At 38.6% G+C, this 21,590-nt stretch overlaps 1 protein-coding gene across 6 annotated transcripts in view; it reads left to right on the forward strand.

Annotated features, from left to right (window-relative positions):
- The window catches only part of lrrfip1b (leucine rich repeat (in FLII) interacting protein 1b), a 67,969-nt gene that overhangs the window by 20,528 nt on the left and 25,851 nt on the right, over positions 1 to 21,590 (forward strand). For 2 of the 6 annotated variants that reach the window (XM_041782073.1, XM_041782076.1), the window contains exons 3-11: positions 10,931 to 10,948; positions 11,105 to 11,152; positions 12,412 to 12,456; positions 13,162 to 13,212; positions 13,713 to 13,790; positions 14,605 to 14,640; positions 14,718 to 14,843; positions 19,298 to 19,468; positions 19,641 to 19,733. In XM_041782073.1, the coding sequence (XP_041638007.1) occupies positions 10,931 to 10,948; positions 11,105 to 11,152; positions 12,412 to 12,456; positions 13,162 to 13,212; positions 13,713 to 13,790; positions 14,605 to 14,640; positions 14,718 to 14,843; positions 19,298 to 19,468; positions 19,641 to 19,733 (666 nt within the window). The remainder of the gene's footprint in view (positions 1 to 10,930; positions 10,949 to 11,104; positions 11,153 to 12,411; positions 12,457 to 13,161; positions 13,213 to 13,712; positions 13,791 to 14,604; positions 14,641 to 14,717; positions 14,844 to 19,297; positions 19,469 to 19,640; positions 19,734 to 21,590) is intronic. The other 4 variants (XM_041782074.1, XM_041782078.1, XM_041782075.1 and 1 more) reach the window with 3 other exon arrangements.

The raw sequence follows: 21,590 nt of genomic DNA on the forward strand, positions 1-21,590 counted from the left end.
TTTTAAACAGTGTTGACTCAGGAACTGTTTAGATACTGGTACTGTTTAAACAGTGTTGATATAGGAACTGTTTAGATACTGGTACTGTTTAAACAGTGTTGACTCAAGAACTGTTTAGATACTGATACTGTTAAAACAGTGTTGATTCAGGAACTGTTTAGAAACTGGTACTGTTTCTACAGTGTTGATTCAGGAACTGTTTAGATACTGGTACTGTTCAAACTGTTGATTCAGGAACTGTTTAGAAACTGGTACTGTTTAAACAGTGTTGATTCAGGAACTGTTTAGATACTGGTACTGTTTAAACAGTGTTGATTCAGGACCCGTTTAGAAGCTGGTACGGTTTAAACAGTGTTGATTCAGGAACTGTTGGAATCTGGTACTGTTTTAACAGTGTTGATTCAGGAACTGTTTAGAAACTGGTACTGTTTAAAAACTGTTGATTCAGGGTCTGTTTAGGTACTTGTACTGTTTTAACAATGTTGTTTCAGAAACTGTTTAGAAACTTGTACTGTTTAAACAGTGCTGATTCTGGAACTGTGAAGATACTGGTACTGTTTAAACAGTGTTGATCCAGGAACTGTTTGGATACTGGAACTGTTTAAACAGTGTTGATTCAGGGAACTGCTAAGAAACTTGTACTATTTAAACAGTTTTGATCCAGGAACTGTTAAGATACTGGTACTGTTTAAACAGTGTTGATCCAGAAACTGTTTAGATACTGGTACTGTTTTAACAGTGTTGATTCAAGAAGTTTTAAGAAACTGGTACTGTTTAAACAGTGTTGATTCAGGAACTGTTTAGATACTGGTATTGTTTAAACAGTGTTGATTCAGGGAACTGTTAAGAAACTTGTACTGTTTAAATAGTTTTGATTCAGGAACTGTTTAGAAACTGGTACTGTTCTAACAATGTTGATTCAGGAACTGCTCAGAAACTGGTACTGTTTAAACAGTGTTGATTCAGGAACTGTTTAGATACTGGTACTGTTTAAACAGTGTTGATTCAGGATCTGTTTAGATACTGGTACTGTTTAAACAGTGTTGATTCATGAACTCTTTAGACACTGGTACTATTTAAACAGTCTTGATTCAGGAACTGTTTAGATACTTGTACTGTTTAAACAGTGTTGATTCAAGAACTGTTAAGACACTGGTACTGTTTAAACAGTGTTAATTCAGGAACTGTTTAGAAACTTGTACTGTTTAAACAGTGTTGATTCAGGATCTGTTTACATACTGGTACTGTTTCAACAGTGTTGATCCAGGAACTGTTTAGATACTTGTACTGTTTCAACAGTGTTGATTCAGGAACTGTTTTAGAAACTGGTACTGTTCTAACAATGTTGATTCAGGAACTGCTTAGAAACTGGTACTGTTTAAACAGTGTTGATTCAGGAATTGTTTAGATACTGGTACTGTTTAAACAGTGTTGATTCATGAACTCTTTAGATACTGGGACTGTTTTAACAGTGTTGATTCAGGAACTGCTTAGAAACTGGTACTGTTTAAACAGTGTTGACTCAAGAACTGTTTAGATACTGGTACTGTTTAAACAGTGTTGATTCAAGAACTGTTAAGACACTGGTACTGTTTAAACAGTGTTAATTCAGGAACTGTTTAGAAACTTGTACTGTTTAAACAGTGTTGATTCAGGATCTGTTTAGATACTGGTATTGTTTAAACAGTTTTGATTCAGGAACTGTTTAGAAACTGGTACTGTGTTAACAGTGTTGATTCAGGAACTGTTTAGAAACTGGTACTGTTCAAACAGTGTTGATTCAGGAACTGTTTAGATACTGGTATTGTTTAAACAGTGTTGATTCAGGGAACTGTTAAGAAACTTGTACTGTTTAAATAGTTTTGATTCAGGAACTGTTTAGAAACTGGTACTGTTCTAACAATGTTGATTCAGGAACTGCTTAGAAACTGGTACTGTTTAAACAGTGTTGATTCAGGAACTGTTTAGATACTGGTACTGTTTAAACAGTGTTGATTCAGGAACTGTTTAGATACTTGTACTGTTTAAACAGTGTTGATTCAAGAACTGTTAAGACACTGGTACTGTTTAAACAGTGTTGATTCAGGAACTGTTTAGACACTGGTACTGTTCAAACAGTGTTGATTCAGGAACTGTTTAGATACTGGTACTGTTTCAACAGTGTTGATCCAGGAACTGTTTAGATACTTGTACTGTTTAAACAGTGTTGATTCAAGAACTGTTAAGACACTGGTACTGTTTAAACAGTGTTGATTCAGGAACTGTTTAGACACTGGTACTGTTCAAACAGTGTTGATTCAGGAACTGTTTAGATACTGGTACTGTTTCAACAGTGTTGATCCAGGAACTGTTTAGATACTTGTACTGTTTCAACAGTGTTGATTCAGGAACTGTTTTAGAAACTGGTACTGTTCTAACAATGTTGATTCAGGAACTGCTTAGAAACTGGGACTGTTTAAACAGTGTTGATTCAGGAACTGTTTAGATACTGGTACTGTTTAAACAGTGTTGATTCATGAACTCTTTAGATACTGGTACTGTTTTAACAGTGTTGATTCAGGACCTGTTTAGACAATGGTACTGTTTCTACAGTGTTGATTCAGGAACTGTTTAGATACTGGTACTGTTTAAACAGTGTTGATTCAGGAACTGTTTAGATACTGGTATTGTTTAAACAGTGTTGATTCAGGGAACTGTTAAGAAACTTGTACTGTTTAAATAGTTTTGATTCAGGAACTGTTTAGAAACTGGTACTGTTCTAACAATGTTGATTCAGGAACTGCTTAGAAACGGGTACTGTTTAAACAGTGTTGATTCAGGAACTGTTTAGATACTGGTACTGTTTAAACAGTGTTGATTCAGGAACTGTTTAGATACTGGTACTGTTTAAACAGTGTTGATTCATGAACTCTTTAGACACTGGTACTATTTAAACAGTGTTGATTCAGGAACTGTTTAGATACTTGTACTGTTTAAACAGTGTTGATTCAAGAACTGTTAAGACACTGGTACTGTTTAAACAGTGTTAATTCAGGAACTGTTTAGAAACTTGTACTGTTTAAACAGTGTTGATTCAGGATCTGTTTAGATACTGGTATTGTTTAAACAGTTTTGATTCAGGAACTGTTTAGAAACTGGTACTTTTCAAACAGTGTTGATTCAGGAACTGTTTACATACTGGTACTGTTTCAACAGTGTTGATCCAGGAACTGTTTAGATACTTGTACTGTTTCAACAGTGTTGATTCAGGAACTGTTTAGAAACTGGTACTGTTCTAACAATGTTGATTCAGGAACTGTATAGATACTGGTACTGTTTAAACAGTGTTGATTCAGGAACTGTTTAGATACTGGTACTGTTTAAACAGTGTTGATTCATGAACTCTTTAGATACTGGTACTGTTTAAACAGTGTTGATTCAGGAACTGCTTAGAAACTGGTACTGTGTTAACAGTGTTGATTCAGGAACTGTTTAGAAACTGGTACTTTTCAAACAGTGTTGATTCAAGAACTGTTAAGACACTGGTACTGTTTAAACAGTGTTAATTCAGGAACTGTTTAGAAACTTGTACTGTTTAAACAGTGTTGATTCAGGATCTGTTTAGATACTGGTATTGTTTAAACAGTTTTGATTCAGGAACTGTTTAGAAACTGGTACTGTGTTAACAGTGTTGATTCAGGAACTGTTTAGAAACTGGTACTGTTGAAACAGTGTTGATTCAGGAACTGTTTAGATACTGGTATTGTTTAAACAGTGTTGATTCAGGGAACTGTTAAGAAACTTGTACTGTTTAAATAGTTTTGATTCAGGAACTGTTTAGAAACTGGTACTGTTTAAACAGTGTTGATTCAAGAACTGTTAAGACACTGGTACTGTTTAAACAGTGTTGATTCAGGATCTGTTTAGATACTGGTATTGTTTAAACAGTTTTGATTCAGGAACTGTTTAGATACTGGTACTGTTTCAACAGTGTTGATCCAGGAACTGTTTAGATACTTGTACTGTTTCAACAGTGTTGATTCAGGAACTGTTTTAGAAACTGGTACTGTTCTAACAATGTTGATTCAGGAACTGCTTAGAAACTGGTACTGTTTAAACAGTGTTGATTCAGGAACTGTTTAGATACTGGTACTGTTTAAACAGTGTTGATTCATGAACTCTTTAGATACTGGGACTGTTTTAACAGTGTTGATTCAGGACCTGTTTAGACAATGGTACTGTTTCTACAGTGTTGATTCAGGAACTGTTTAGATACTGGTACTGTTTAAACAGTGTTGATTCAGGAACTGTTTAGATACTGGTATTGTTTAAACAGTGTTGATTCAGGGAACTGTTAAGAAACTTGTACTGTTTAAATAGTTTTGATTCAGGAACTGTTTAGAAACTGGTACTGTTCTAAGAATGTTGATTCAGGAACTGCTTAGAAACTGGGACTGTTTAAACAGTGTTGATTCAGGAACTGTTTAGAAACTGGTACTGTTTAAACAGTGTTGATTCATGAACTCTTTAGACACTGGTACTATTTAAACAGTGTTGATTCAGGAACTGTTTAGATACTTGTATTGTTTAAACAGTGTTGATTCAAGAACTGTTAAGACACTGGTACTGTTCAAACAGTGTTGATTCAGGAACTGTTTAGATACTGGTATTGTTTAAACAGTGTTGATTCAGGGAACTGTTAAGAAACTTGTACTGTTTAAATAGTTTTGATTCAGGAACTGTTTAGAAACTGGTACTGTTCTAACAATGTTGATTCAGGAACTGCTTAGAAACTGGTACTGTTTAAACAGTGTTGATTCAGGAACTGTTTAGAAACTGGTACTGTTTAAACAGTTGTGATTCAGGAACTGTTTAGATACTTGTACTGTTTAAACAGTGTTGATTCAAGAACTGTTAAGATACTGGTACTGTTTAAACAGTGTTGATTCAGGAACTGTTTAGATACTGGTACTGTTTAAACAGTGTTGATTCAGGATCTGTTTAGATACTGGTATTGTTTAAACAGTTTTGATTCAGGAACTGTTTAGAAACTGGTACTGTGTTAACAGTGTTGATTCAGGAACTGTTAAGACACTGGTACTGTTCAAACAGTGTTGATTCAGGAACTGTTTAGATACTGGTACTGTTTCAACAGTGTTGATCCAGGAACTGTTTAGATACTTGTACTGTTTCAACAGTGTTGATTCAGGAACTGTTTTAGAAACTGGTACTGTTCTAACAATGTTGATTCAGGAACTGCTTAGAAACTGGTACTGTTTAAACAGTGTTGATTCAGGAACTGTTTAGATACTGGTACTGTTTAAACAGTGTTGATTCATGAACTCTTTAGATACTGGGACTGTTTTAACAGTGTTGATTCAGGAACTGCTTAGAAACTGGTAGTGTTTAAACAGTGTTGATTCAGGAACTGTTTAGATACTGGTACTGTTTAAACAGTGTTGATTCAAGAACTGTTAAGACACTGGTACTGTTTAAACAGTGTTAATTCAGGAACTGTTTAGAAACTTGTACTGTTTAAACAGTGTTGATTCAGGAACTGTTTAGATACTGGTATTGTTTAAACAGTTTTGATTCAGGAACTGTTTAGAAACTGGTACTGTGTTAACAGTGTTGATTCAGGAACTGTTTAGAAACTGGTACTGTTTAAACAGTGTTGATTCAGGAACTGTTTAGATACTGGTATTGTTTAAACAGTGTTGATTCAGGGAACTGTTTAGAAACTTGTACTGTTTAAATAGTTTTGATTCAGGAACTGTTTAGAAACTGGTACTGTTCTAACAATGTTGATTCAGGAACTGCTTAGAAACTGGTACTGTTTAAACAGTGTTGGTTCAGGAACTGTTTAGATACTGGTACTGTTTAAACAGTGTTGATTCAAGAACTGTTAAGACACTGGTACTGTTTAAACAGTGTTGATTCAGGAACTGTTTAGATACTGGTACTGTTTAAACAGTGTTGATTCAGGATCTGTTTAGATACTGGTATTGTTTAAACAGTTTTGATTCAGGAACTGTTTAGAAACTGGTACTGTGTTAACAGTGTTGATTCAGGAACTGTTAAGACACTGGTACTGTTCAAACAGTGTTGATTCAGGAACTGTTTAGATACTGGTACTGTTTCAACAGTGTTGATCCAGGAACTGTTTAGATACTTGTACTGTTTCAACAGTGTTGATTCAGGAACTGTTTTAGAAACTGGTACTGTTCTAACAATGTTGATTCAGGAACTGCTTAGAAACTGGGACTGTTTAAACAGTGTTGATTCAGGAACTGTTTAGATACTGGTACTGTTTAAACAGTGTTGATTCATGAACTCTTTAGATACTGGTACTGTTTTAACAGTGTTGATTCAGGACCTGTTTAGACAATGGTACTGTTTCTACAGTGTTGATTCAGGAACTGTTTAGATACTGGTACTGTTTAAACAGTGTTGATTCAGGAACTGTTTAGATACTGGTATTGTTTAAACAGTGTTGATTCAGGGAACTGTTAAGAAACTTGTACTGTTTAAATAGTTTTGATTCAGGAACTGTTTAGAAACTGGTACTGTTCTAACAATGTTGATTCAGGAACTGCTTAGAAACTGGTACTGTTTAAACAGTGTTGATTCAGGAACTGTTTAGATACTGGTACTGTTTAAACAGTGTTGATTCAGGAACTGTTTAGATACTGGTACTGTTTAAACAGTGTTGATTCATGAACTCTTTAGACACTGGTACTATTTAAACAGTGTTGATTCAGGAACTGTTTAGATACTTGTACTGTTTAAACAGTGTTGATTCAAGAACTGTTAAGACACTGGTACTGTTTAAACAGTGTTAATTCAGGAACTGTTTAGAAACTTGTACTGTTTAAACAGTGTTGATTCAGGATCTGTTTAGAAACTGGTATTGTTTAAACAGTTTTGATTCAGGAACTGTTTAGAAACTGGTACTGTGTTAACAGTGTTGATTCAGGAACTGTTTAGAAACTGGTACTTTTCAAACAGTGTTGATTCAGGAACTGTTTACATACTGGTACTGTTTCAACAGTGTTGATCCAGGAACTGTTTAGATACTTGTACTGTTTAAACAGTGTTGATTCAGGATCTGTTTAGATACTGGTACTGTTCTAAAAATGTTGATTCAGGAACTGTATAGATACTGGTACTGTTTAAACAGTGTTGATTCAAGAACTTTTTAGATACTTGTACTGTTTAAACAGTGTTGATTCAGGATCTCTTTAGATACTGGTATTGTTTAAACAGTTTTGATTCAGGAACTGTTTAGATACTGGTACTGTTTTAACAGTGTTGATTCATGAACTCTTTAGATACTGGGACTGTTTTAACAGTGTTGATTCAGGAACTGCTTAGAAACTGGTACTGTTTAAACAGTGTTGATTCAGGAACTGTTTAGATTCTTGTACTGTTTAAACAGTGTCTAGTCAGGCTTTGTTGGTGATTTCTCCTGAAATTATCGTGATGTTTGGAAATCATTTTGATGTGAGTGGATATTCACTGCTGGGTTCATCTCTTCCTCAGTCTCAGGAACTTTTATAAATGATAATCTCAGAAATGTGTTAATAAATCAACCTGTTCTTTCTTTTTTTAAAGTCTCACAGCTACAGTAAAGATCCCCTTTGTTAGCCTGAGAACTTCACTAACTGTTTCTATGAATCAGGCCAAGTCTTATCAAAGCTAACAGCTCTAGAACTCAGAGAGACGATCATTTAACTTTAGACCTTCCCCTGCCCCTCTCCAAGATGGCCGCCTCTATCTCCCATGAACGTTAACAGGCCAGGCAGTATCTACCTGTGTATCTCTGTGGTGTTTACCTGTGTGACATCACAGTGATTGAGTGGTTAGGGTCAGAGGTCAGGGCTTTAATCATCAGTCTGATCCACTCTACAGCTCTGCTCTGGTGAGTCTCTGAAAGTTTGAGTGTTTAAAGTTTTTAAAGAACATTTTTTAGTGTCTGTAGAAATTTGTAGAACAGGTTAGAAACTCAGAAAACAAACATCATTAGTGTTAAAGGAGGAAAACTTCAGAAGGTAAGATGCTTGGAATCAAAGTTAAATATCTGATTATTCAGTTAATGTTTTCATCAAAACTGTTACCAGTGTTAACATGTAGTCTAGTCTACCTGTAGTTTACCTGTAGTATTCCTGTTGTTTACCTGTAGTTTACCTGTAGTTAAACTGTAGTATTCCTGTAGTTTACCTGTAGTATTCCTGTAGTCAACCTGTAGTTTACCTGTAGTTAACCTGCAGTTTACCTATAGCATACCTGTAGTTTACCTGTAGTTTACCTGTAGTATTCCTGTAGTTAACCTGTAGTTTACCTGTAGTATTCCTGTAGTTTATCTATAGTTAACCCATCGTGTACCTGAAGTTAACCTGTAGTTTACCTGTAGTTAACCTGTAGTATTCCTGTAGTTTACCTGTAGTTAACCTGTAGTATTCCTGTAGTTTACCTGTAGTTAACCTGTAGTTTACCTATAGCCAACCTGTCGTTAACCTGTAGTATTCCTGTAGTTAACCTGTAGTTTACCTGTAGTTTACTTGTAGTATTCCTGTAGTTAACCTGTAGTTTACCTGTAGTCTTCCTGTAGTTAACCTGTAGTATTCCTGTAGTTAACCTGTATTTAACCTGTAGTTTACTTGTAGTATTCCTGTTGTTTACCTGTAGTATTCCTGTAGTTTACCTGTAGTTTACCTGTAGTCTTCCTGTAGTTTATCTATAGTTATCCTATAGTGTACCTGTAGTTAACCTGTTGTTTACCTGTAGTATTTCTGTAGTATTCCTGTAGTTTACCTGTAGTTTACCTGTAGTTAACCTGTAGTATTCCTGTAGTTTACCTGTAGTTAACCTGTAGTCTTCCTGTAGTATTCCTGTAGTTTACCTGTAGTTTACCTGTAGTATTCCTGTAGTTACCCTGTAGTTTCTTGTTGTATTCCTGTAGTTTACCTGAAGTTAACCTGTAGTATTCCTGTAGTTAACTTGTAGTATTCCTGTAGTTTACCTGTAGTATTCCTGTAGTTTATCTATAGTTAACCCATCGTGTACCTGTAGTTAACCTTTAGTATTCCTGTAGTTTACCTGTAGTTAACCTGTAGTATTCCTGTAGTTTACCTGTAGTTAACCTGTAGTTTACCTGTAGTTTACCTGTAGTATTCCTGTAGTTTATCTATAGTTAACCCATCGTGTACCTATAGTTAATCTGTAGTTTACCTGTAGTATTCCTGTAGTTTACCTGTAGTTAACCTGTAGTATTCCTGTAGTATTCCTGTAGTTTATCTATAGTTAACCCATCGTGTACCTGTAGTATTCCTGTAGTTTACCTGTAGTTTACCTGTAGTATTCCTGTATTTTATCTGTTGTTAACCTATCGTGTACCTGTAGTTAATCTGTAGTATGCCTGTAGTTTATCTACAGCTCACCTATAGTGTATCTGTAATTAACCTGTAGTTAACTTGTAGTTTACCTTAAGTATTCCTGTAGTATTACTGTAGTTTACCTGTAGTATTCCTGTAGTTTACCTGTAGTTTACCTGTAGTATTCCTGTAGTTTACCTGTAGTTTAGTTTACCTGTAGTTTACCTGTAGTATTCCTGTAGTTTATCTATAGGTAACCCATCGTGTACCTGTAGTTTGCCTGTAGGTTACCTGTAGTATTCCAGTAGTTAACCTGTAGTTAACCTGTAGTATTCCTGTAGTTTACCTGTAGTCAACCTGTAGTATTCCTGTAGTTTACCTGTAGTTAACCTGTAGTATTCCTGTAGTTAACCTGTAGTTAACCTGTAGTTAACCTGTTGTATTCCTGTAGTTTACCTGTAGTTTACCTGTAGTTTACCTGTAGTATTCCTGTAGTTAACCTGTAGTTAACCTGTAGTATTCCTGTAGTTTACCTGTAGTTTACCTGTAGTATTCCTGTAGTTTATCTGTAGTTCACCTATTGTGTACCTGTAGTTTACCTGTAGTATGTCTGTAGTTTATCTACAGTAAACCTATAGTGTATCTGTAATTAACCTTAGTTTACCTGTAGTTTACCTGTAGTATTCCTGTAGTTTACCTGTAGTTTACCTGTAGTATTCCTGTAGTTTATCTGTAGTTAACCTATCGTGTACCTGTAGTTCACCTGTAGTATTCCTGTACTTTATCCATAGTTAGCCTATAGTGTACCTGTAGTTAACCTGTAGTATGCCTGTAGTTTATCCATAGTTAACCTATAGTGTACCTGTAGTTAACCTGTAGTATTCCTGTAGTTTATCTGTAGTTAACCTATCGTGTACCTGTAGTTAACCTGTAGTTAACCTGTAGTTTACCTGTTGTATTCCTGTAGTTTATCTGTAGTATTCCTGTAGTTTACCTGTAGTTAACCTGTAGTATTCCTGTAGTTTATCCATAGTTAACCTATAGTTTACCTGTAGTTAACCTGTAGTATACCTGTAGTTTATCTACAGTTAACCTATAGTGTATCTGTTATTAACCTGTAGTTTACCTGTAGTTAACCCATAGTTCACTTGTAGCTTCCCTGTTCAGATCAGGTATTGATCTCACCTGTTTTGACCTCTCTCATATAAACGTTTATTTTGCGAGCGTTTTTATTGTTTTGAGTTTCAGTGTTAAATATTTTAGGGAGGATTTTTTTGGGATGTTTGTGATTTAGTGAATCAAGTTTTTGATTCAAAGAAATGAAACCTTAAATGAAGACACTGTAGATGTTCATGTTTACCTGATTATTTATTGATTGCATATTGATAATGTATCAAATGTTAAAATGATATTTAATTATTACTGATAATTGATGAGTGATTGGTGTTTGTGACCTCTGACCTTGACTTTATTTTATTCTTTGATTAATAACTTTTTCTCATTTCTATCTTAATAACAACCCTCCTACTTCCTGGCTTAACCCCGCCTTTCCTCTTGTTCTGTCCCGCCTTCTTCAGCTCTTCCACAGTCACAAGGTGAGACTGACTCCTCCCCCATCCTGAACCATCACCCCTGGGTGTGTTTGATATGCTCCTCCTGGCTGCCGGCCGGTTGGAGTTAGTCTCCACCAATCAGAGAGCTCTAACTCTTCTCCTCTGTTTCCTCCCCTTCTCCTCTGTCTCCATCCACAGAAGTATTATGGTCTGGATAATAAGTGGGGACACATTGAACAGTGGATGGTAGGACCAATCACAGACTGGCTCTGTGACCAATCACAGACCAGCTCTCTGACCAATCACAGACTAGCTTTCAGGGTCTCACTGGCTGGTTTCAAAACCGCTGACTGACCACTTACACCAAAGATAGGAAGTAGTATATTCCTCGTTAACAGTAATATCCTAGACAGGAAGTAGTAAAGCCTTCAAAAACATAAGTGTCCTAGACAGGAAGTAGTATAGCCTTCATAAACACAAGTGTCCTAGACAGGAAGTAGTATAGCCTTCATAAACACAAGTGTCCTAGACAGGAAGTAGTATATCCTGGCTCCTTTATGCTGCATTATGCAGTAGTTAGTTGGGGGTTCTGCGGCCACCTTTGCTGGTTTCGGGTTTTCAGAGATGTGTAATTGTTCAGGATCAGGATTTTTTGGAGCCTTGAAACATCCTGATGTGTTGAAAACTTTTGTTTTTTCAGGTGCATAACCATGTCCAGGTGTTTTTTAACCTTTAACATGCTGCTGGTGTTGTGGGCAGTGTGAATCCAGCCAGTGGAGGACCGTTGAACTTGTGAAGACTCATTAAGGCTCAGACTCCATGAAAACCTGAGTTATGTTTCATGTACCACCCTCATAGTTGGTTCTTTGCGGAGGATGTGTGACCCATTGTCACAGTAAAAGTGATTGCTGACACTGTTATTGCTAGATTAAAGCATGCAGCAGAGACAGCCGTAGATCAGTAACTATAATGAGGGTTTTCATGAATCAGCGCCGCTCTCATCATAGTCCTAGGTGTTGCATGTAAACAGGAAGTTTGTGCTGTTTGTTGTGGGGATGTTTATTCTGCTCGTGCTCAGACTCAGATGATCATTAATATTTCATCTTTTCTGTCTTTTGTGGATCTTATTTTAATGTTGTTTATAATTTTATTTGACATTTAGTCTATTCATTGATTGAAGAGCTAGCCGACCCTGTTTGTGCTGATCTAGATGGTGTATGATGGTGCAAAGAGACCTTACACTCATCTGATCTCTTTGCACCATCCCATGCCTCCATGTGCATGTTAGTTTATTTTGAAGGATTATTTAGATGTTACTTCCTGCAAGGTTGGACCACAGTGCTGCCCCTCCCTTTGCCTGACAGGCTGTTGTATTATCCCTGGGTTTAGTCTGCCAGGTTTCCTCCAAACAGCAGCATGGCGAGCGTTTAGAGGAAACCGGCTGTGCCATTCTTCTTCTTCAGTTTCAGCTCTCTAACTCTTCTTTCTTCTTCGTGGCCTTTCAGGAGGAAAGTGAGCGGTATTCTCGCCACTCACGGAGACACGCCTCGGTCTGTACCTCCTCTCTTCACCTCTGCTCACTGCTCTGCCTTACTGCATGACTGCTTAATGGTCACTGTAGGGTCAGGGGTCATCACTGTAGGGTCAGGGGTCATCACTGTAGGGTCAGGGGTCATCACTGTAGGGTCAGAGTTCATCAGTGTAGGGTCAGGGTTCATCAGTGTAGGGTCAGAGTTCATCAGTGTAGGGTCAGGGGTCATCAGTGTAGGGTCAGAGTTCATCAGTGTAGGGTCAGGGGTCATCAGTGTAGGGTCAGGGTTCATCAGTGTAGGGTCAGAGTTCATCAGTGTAGGGTCAGAGTTCATCAGTGTAGGGTCAGGGTTCATCAGTGTAGGGTCAGAGTTCATCAGTGTAGGGTCAGAGTTCATCAGTGTAGGGTCAGGGTTCATCAGTGTAGGGTCAGAGTTCATCAGTGTAGGGTCAGGGTTCATCAGTGTAGGGTCAGGGTTCATCAGTGTAGGGTCAGGGTTCATCAGTGTAGGGTCAGGGTTCATCAGTGTAGGGTCAGGGTTCATCAGTGTAGGGTCAGAGTTCATCAGTGTAGGGTCAGAGTTCATCAGTGTAGGGTCAGGGTTCATCAGTGTAGGGTCAGAGTTCATCAGTGTAGGGTCAGGGTTCATCAGTGTAGGGTCAGTAGTAAAGTTGTGTAACTTCCTTCTGCTAATGCTTACATGTTCTTGTCTCTGTGTCTGCAGATGTCTGATGATGAGGAGAAGATGTCAGTGGGCAGTCGAGGAAGTTTCAGGGTGAGTGTCACCGATCCTTAGATCTCCACTCTGTCAGCTCAGCAACATCAGTTAGCTCTAACGGTGTCCTAACAGCATGTGGTACTAGCTAACATCAGCTAACCTGAACAGTTAGCTCTAACGGTGTCCTAACAGCATGTGGTACTAGCTAACATCAGCTAACCTGAACAGTTAGCTCTAACGGTGTCCTAACAGCATGTGGTACTAGCTAACATCAGCTAACCTGAACAGTTAGCTCTAACGGTATCGTTGTTTTTATGATGATGTCATTTTTAAGTCTCACCAACATGTAGACTGTTTTAAATAAAGCATGTCTTCATACATTCTCCCCTGCCTGTTATGCGTGTGGCGTGTTTTGTTGAGCCTCTTTCTGGGTCAGGGTGTGACACCTGATGTCAGAACCTTCTGGGACATTCTGGTCACTAACAGACTTCATTAAACTACTAACAGCTGACTGAAAACTCTCTCTCTTCCTCCTTTTCTTCCTCCTCCTCCCTCAGCCGTCTGACCACAGCGGGTTTTTAGGTTCAGGTTCTCGGGCGTCGTCCAGAGCCAGTTCAGCTCGAGCGAGCCCTGTGGTGAGCTCTGCGCCCTCTCCCTTATAACCTTCTGTTGTCTGCTGTTTCATTGATCACTGATCAATAACCTCTGATCACTGATCAATAACCTCTGATCACTGATCAAAAACTTCTGATCACTGATCAATAACCTCTGATCACTGATCAAAAACTTCTGATCACTGATCAATAACCTCTGATCACTGATCAAAAACTTCTGATCACTGATCAATAACCTCTGATTACTGATCAAAAACTTCTGATCACTGATCAATAACCTCTGATCACTGATCAATAACTTCTGGTCACTGATCAATAACCTCTGATCACTGATCAAAAACTTCCGATCACTGATCAATAACCTCTGATCACTGATCAATCACCTCTGATCACTGATCAATAACTTCTGATCACTGATCAATAACCTCTGATCACTCATCACTAACCTCTGATCACTCATCAATAACCTCTGATCACTCATCACTAACCTCTGATCACTCATCAATAACCTCTGATCACTCATCACTAACCTCTGATCACTCATCAATAACCTCTGATCACTCATCACTAACCTCTGATCACTCATCAATAACCTCTGATCACTCATCACTAACCTCTGATCACTCATCAATAACCTCTGATCACTCATCACTAACCTCTGATCACTCATCAATAACTTCTGATCACTGATCAATAACCTCTGATCACTGATCAATAACTTCTGGTCACTGATCAATAATCTCTGATCACTGATCAATAACCTCTGATCACTGATCAATAACCTCTGATCACTGATCAATAACCTCTGATCAGTAACCTGTTTCTCTATTTCCAGGTGGAGGAGCGTCCTGAAAGAGACTTCCTGGAGAAGGTCAGTCACATGATTACTCACTGATCACTGATTGGTACTTTACTTATGGTGATGACCAGGCTCCTCCCCCTCCCCAGGGATCTAGGACCGCCTCCACGTTGTCTGCTGCCACGCTAGCGTCGCTGGGCGGAGCTTCATCCCGCAGAGGAAGTTGTGACACGTCATTCTCCGTGGAAACCGAGGCGTCAATCAGAGACATGAAGGTAAAGCGATCAATACTGATGATCAGAACTATTAGTCACATAATCCCCCCCACCCTACCCTAAACCCCTGACCCCTGACCCCTAACCCTTACTGCTTGAATTTAGGAGACGCTGACAAGGCAGGATTCACTGTGATCACTGAACTCTGAGGCTAGACCCTGGTAGTTCTAAAGAGGGTCATCATTTAGACCCTGGTAGTTCTAAAGAGGTCATCATGTAGACCCTGGTAGTTCTAAAGAGGTCATGGTTTAGACCCTGGTAGTTCTAAAGAGGTCATCATTTAGACCCTGGTAGTTCTAAAGAGGGTCATCATTTAGACCCTGGTAGTTCTAAAGAGGGTCATCATTTAGACCCTGGTAGTTCTAAAGAGGTCATCATGTAGACCCTGGTAGTTCTAAAGAGGTCATCATGTAGACCCTGGTAGTTCTAAAGAGGTCATGGTTTAGACCCTGGTAGTTCTAAAGAGGTCATGGTTTAGACCCTGGTAGTTCTAAAGAGGTCATCATTTAGACCCTGGTAGTTCTAAAGAGGGTCATCATTTAGACCCTGGTAGTTCTAAAGAGGGTCATCATTTAGACCCTGGTAGTTCTAAAGAGGTCATCATGTAGACCCTGGTAGTTCTAAAGAGGTCATGGTTTAGACCCTGGTAGTTCTAAAGAGGTCATGGTTTAGACCCTGGTAGTTCTAAAGAGGTCATGGTTTAGACCCTGGTAGTTCTAAAGAGGTCATGGTTTAGACCCTGGTAGTTCTAAAGAGGTCATCATTTAGACCCTGGTAGTTCTAAAGAGGGTCATCATTTAGACCCTGGTAGTTCTAAAGAGGTCATCTTGTAGACCCTGGTAGTTCTAAAGAGGTCATGGGTTAGACCCTGGTAGTTCTAAAGAGGGTCATCATTTAGACCCTGGTAGTTCTAAAGAGGTCATCATTTAGACCCTGGTAGTTCTAAAGAGGTCATGGTTTAGACCCTGGTAGTTCTAAAGAGGTCATGGTTTAGACCCTGGTAGTTCTAAAGAGGTAATGGTTTAGACCCTGGTAGTTCTAAAGAGGTCATGGTTTAGACCCTGGTAGTTCTAAAGAGGTCATGGTTTAGACCCTGGTAGTTCTAAAGAGGTCATCATTTAGACCCTGGTAGTTCTAAAGAGGTCATCATTTAGACCCTGGTAGTTCTAAAGAGGTCATCATTTAGACCCTGGTAGTTCTAAAGAGGTCATCATGTAGACCCTGGTAGTTCTAAAGAGGTCATGGTTTAGACCCTGGTAGTTCTAAAGAGGTCATGGTTTAGACCCTGGTAGTTCTAAAGAGGGTCATCATTTAGACCCTGGTAGTTCTAAAGAGGGTCATCATTTAGACCCTGGTAGTTCTAAAGAGGTCATCATGTAGACCCTGGTAGTTCTGAAGAGGTCATCATTTAGACCCTGGTAGTTCTAAAGAGGTCATCATTTAGACCCTGGTAGTTCTAAAGGGGTCATCATGTAGACCCTGGTAGTTCTAAAGGGGGTCATCATGTAGACCCTGGTAGTTCTAAAGGGGGTCATCATGTAGACCCTGGTAGTTCTAAAGAGGTCATCATGTAGACCCTGGTAGATCTAAAGGGGGTCATCATGTAGACCCTGGTAGTTCTAAAGAGGTCATCATGTAGACCCTGGTAGTTCTAAAGAGGTCATCATGTAGACCCTGGTAGTTCTAAAGAGGTCATCATGTAGACCCTGGTAGTTCTAAAGAGGTCATCATGTATACCCTAGTAGTTCTAGAGAGGTCATCGTTTAGACCCTGATAGTTCTAAAGAGGTCATGGTTTAGACCCTGGTAGTTCTAAAGAGGGTCATCATTTAGACCCTGGTAGTTCTAAAGAGGGTCATCATTTAGACCCTGGTAGTTCTAAAGACGTCATCATGTAGACCCTGGTAGTTCTAAAGAGGTCATCATTTAGACCCTGGTAGTTCTAAAGAGGTCATGGTTTAGACCCTGGTAGTTCTAAAGAGGTCATGGTTTAGACCCTGGTAGTTCTAAAGAGGTCATCATTTAGACCCTGGTAGTTCTAAAGAGGTCATCATTTAGACCCTGGTAGTTCTAAAGAGGTCATCATTTAGACCCTGGTAGTTCTAAAGAGGGTCATCATTTAGACCCTGGTAGTTCTAAAGAGGTCATGGTTTAGACCCTGGTAGTTCTAAAGAGGTCATGGTTTAGACCCTGGTAGTTCTAAAGAGGTCATGGTTTAGACCCTGGTAGTTCTAAAGAGGTCATCATTTAGACCCTGGTAGTTCTAAAGAGGTCATCATTTAGACCCTGGTAGTTCTAAAGAGGGTCATCATTTAGACCCTGGTAGTTCTAAAGAGGTCATCATTTAGACCCTGGTAGTTCTAAAGAGGTCATGGTTTAGACCCTGGTAGTTCTGAAGAGGTCATGGTTTAGACCCTGGTAGTTCTAAAGAGGTCATGGTTTAGACCCTGGTAGTTCTAAAGAGGTCATGGTTTAGACCCTGGTAGTTCTAAAGAGGTCATCATTTAGACCCTGGTAGTTCTAAAGAGGTCATCATTTAGACCCTGGTAGTTCTAAAGAGGTCATCATTTAGACCCTGGTGGTTCTAAAGAGGTCATCATATAGACCCTGGTAGATCTAAAGAGGTCATGGTTTAGACCCTGGTAGTTCTAAAGAGGTCATGGTTTAGACCCTGGTAGTTCTAAAGAGGTCATCATTTAGACCCTGATAGTTCTAAAGAGGTCATCATTTAGACCCTGGTGGTTCTAAAGAGGTCATCATGTAGACCCTGGTAGTTCTAAAGAGGTCATGGTTTAGACCCTGGTAGTTCTAAAGGGGGTCATCATGTAGACCCTGGTAGTTCTAAAGAGGTCATCATGTAGACCCTGGTAGATTTAAAGGGGGTCATCATGTAGACCCTGGTAGTTCTAAAGGGGGTCATCATGTAGACCCTGGTAGTTCTAAAGAGGTCATCATGTAGACCCTGGTAGTTCTAAAGAGGTCATCATGTAGACCCTGGTAGTTCTTAAGAGGTCATCATGTAGACCCTGGTAGTTCTAAAGGGGGTCATCATGTAGACCCTGGTAGTTCTAAAGAGGTCATCATTTAGACCCTGGTAGATCTAAAGGGGGTCATCATGTAGACCCTGGTAGTTCTAAAGAGGTCATCATGTAGACCCTGGTAGTTCTAAAGAGGTCATCATGTAGACCCTGGTAGTTCTAAAGAGGTCATCGTTTAGACCCTGATAGTTCTAAAGAGGTCATGGTTTAGACCCTGGTAGATCTAAAGAGGTCATCATTTAGACCCTGGTAGTTCTAAAGGGGGTCATCATGTAGACCCTGGTAGTTCTAAAGGGGGTCATCATGTAGACCCTGGTAGTTCTAAAGAGGTCATCATGTAGACCCTGGTAGTTCTAAAGGGGTCATCATGTAGACCCTGGTAGCTCTAAAGGGGGTCATCATGTAGACCCTGGTAGTTCTAAAGGGGGTCATCATGTAGACCCTGGTAGATCTAAAGGGGGTCATCATGTAGACCCTGGTAGTTCTAAAGAGGTCATCATGTAGACCCTGGTAGTTCTAAAGAGGTCATCATGTAGACCCTGGTAGTTCTAAAGAGGTCATCATGTAGACCCTGGTAGTTCTAAAGAGGTCATCATGTAGACCCTTGTAGTTCTAAAGAGGTCATGGTTTAGACCCTGGTAGATCTAAAGGGGTCATGGTTTAGACCCTGGTAGATCTAAAGGGGTCATGGTTTAGACCCTGGTAGATCTAAAAAGGTCATGGTTTAGACCCTGGTAGATCTAAAGGGGTCATGGTTTAGACCCTGGTAGATCTAAAAAGGTCATGGTTTAGACCCTGGTAGATCTAAAGGGGTCATGGTTTAGACCCTGGTAGATCTAAAGGGGTCATGGTTTAGACCCTGGTAGATCTAAAAAGGTCATGGTTTAGACCCTGGTAGATCTAAAGGGGTCATGGTTTAGACCCTGGTAGATCTAAAAAGGTCATGGTTTAGACCCTGGTAGATCTAATAAGGTCATGGTTTAGACCCTGGTAGATATAAAGGGGTCATGGTTTAGACCCTGGTAGATCTAATAAGGTCATGGTTTAGACCCTGGTAGATCTAATAAGGTCATGGTTTAGACCCTGGTAGATCTAATAAGGTCATGGTTTAGACCCTGGTAGATCTAATAAGGTCATGGTTTAGACCCTGGTAGATATAAAGGGGTCATGGTTTAGACCCTGGTAGATCTAATAAGGTCATGGTTTAGACCCTGGTAGATCTAATAAGGTCATGGTTTAGACCCTGGTAGATCTAATAAGGTCATGGTTTAGACCCTGGTAGATCTAAAGGGGTCATGGTTTAGACCCTGGTAGATCTAAAGGGGTCATGGTTTAGACCCTGGTAGATCTAAAGGGGTCATGCTTTGTCCAATGATAAATCTGAATGTTATAGTCATTTTTAATCTGATGTCATCAGGAGTCGTTGGCAGAGGCGGAGGAGAGGTACCGCCGTGCGATGGTTTCTAATGCTCAGCTCCACAATGAGAAGTCGACCATGATCTACCAGGTGGACACTCTGAGGGAGGAGCTTAACGACCTGGAGGAGGAGCTATGGGAGGCACGCCGCCAGCGTGACGACACAATAAAGGTCAGAGGTCATCAACTTTGGGCACCACTGTTCGGAAAAATTTTGTTATGTGTTTGTTCATAAAGTTTGTTGTGTTTGTGTTTGTTAATAAAGTTTGTTGTGTGAGTGTTTGTTAATAAAGTTTGTTGTGTGAGTGTTTGTTAATAAAGTTTGTTGTGTTTGTATTTTCCAGGAGTTGGAGCGTGAGCGTCAGGCTCACAGCGTTCTTCAGTTCACGTTCAATGAGACAAAAGAGACTCTGAGACACACGGAGGAGCTGCTGACGGTCAGAGACCCTGAACACTACAGCATTAATGTTTACAACGTTTATGTTTACAACTACACACCTACACTATAGAATTTACAACTAGACTACAACATTTACAACTACACTACAACATTTACAACAATAGGTACAACATTTACAACTACACTACAGAATTTAAAACTAGACTACAACATTTACAATTACACTACAATGTTTACAACTTCACTACAGCATTTACAACTAGACTACAACATTTACAACTACACTACAGAATTTAAAACTAGACTACAACATTTACAACTACACTACAATGTTTACAACTTCACTACAGCATTTACAACTAGACTACAACGTTTACATCTACACTACAACGTTTACAACTACACTACAACGTTTACATCTACACTACAACGTTTACAACTACACTACAACGTTTACATCTACACTTCAATGTTTACAACTACACTACAACATTTACAACTAGACTACAACATTTACAACTACACTACAACATTTACAACTAGACTACAACATTTACAACTACACTACAACATTTACAACAATAGGTACAACATTTACAACTACACTACAGAATTTACAACTAGACTACAACATTTACAACTACACTACAATGTTTACAACTTCACTACAGCATTTACAACTACACTACAACATTTACAACTACACTACAACATTTACAACTAGACTACAACCTTTACAACTACACTACAACATTAACAACTAGACTACATTTACATCTACACTTCAATGTTTACAACTAGACTACAACATTTACAACTACACTACAATGTTTACAACTTCACTACAGCATTTACAACTAGACTACAACATTTACAACTACACTACAACATTTACAACTAGACTACAACCTTTACAACTACACTACAACATTAACAACTAGACTACATTTACATCTACACTTCAATGTTTACAACTACACTACAACATTAACAACTAGACTACATTTACATCTACACTTCAATGTTTACAACTACACTACAACATTTACATCTACACTTCAATGTTTACAACTACACTACAACATTTACATCTACACTTCAATGTTTACAACTACACTACAACATTAACAACTAGACTACATTTACATCTACACTTCAATGTTTACAACTACACTACAACATTTACATCTACACTTCAATGTTTACAACTACACTACAACATTCACATCTACACTTCAATGTTTACAACTACACTACAACATTAACAACTAGACTACATTTACATCTACACTTCAATGTTTACAACTACACTACAACATTTACATCTACACTTCAATGTTTACAACTACACTACAACGTTTACAACTAGACTATGTTTACATCTACACTTCAACGTTTACAACTACACTACAACATTTACAACTAGACTACAACTTTTACAACTAAACTACAACATTTACAACTAGACTACAACGTTTACAACTACACTACAACATTTACAACTAGACTACAATGTTTACAACTAGACTACAACATTTACAACTAGACTACAACATTTACAACAATAAGTGCAACATTTACAACTACACTACAGAATTTACAACTAGACTACAACGTTTACAACTACACTACAATGTATACAACTACACTACAACATTTACAACTAGACTACAACGTTTACAATTACACTACAACATTTACAACTACACTACAACATTTACAACTACACTACAACATTTACAACAATAAGTACAACATTAACAACTACACTACAGAATTTACAACTAGACTACAACGTTTACAACTACACTACAACATTTACAACTAGACTACAATGTTTACAACTACACTACAACATTTACAACTAGACTACAACATTTACAACTAGACTACA

This window comes from Cheilinus undulatus, linkage group 24 (genome assembly GCF_018320785.1).
Source record: "Cheilinus undulatus linkage group 24, ASM1832078v1, whole genome shotgun sequence".
Lineage (NCBI taxonomy): Eukaryota > Metazoa > Chordata > Actinopteri > Labriformes > Labridae > Cheilinus > Cheilinus undulatus.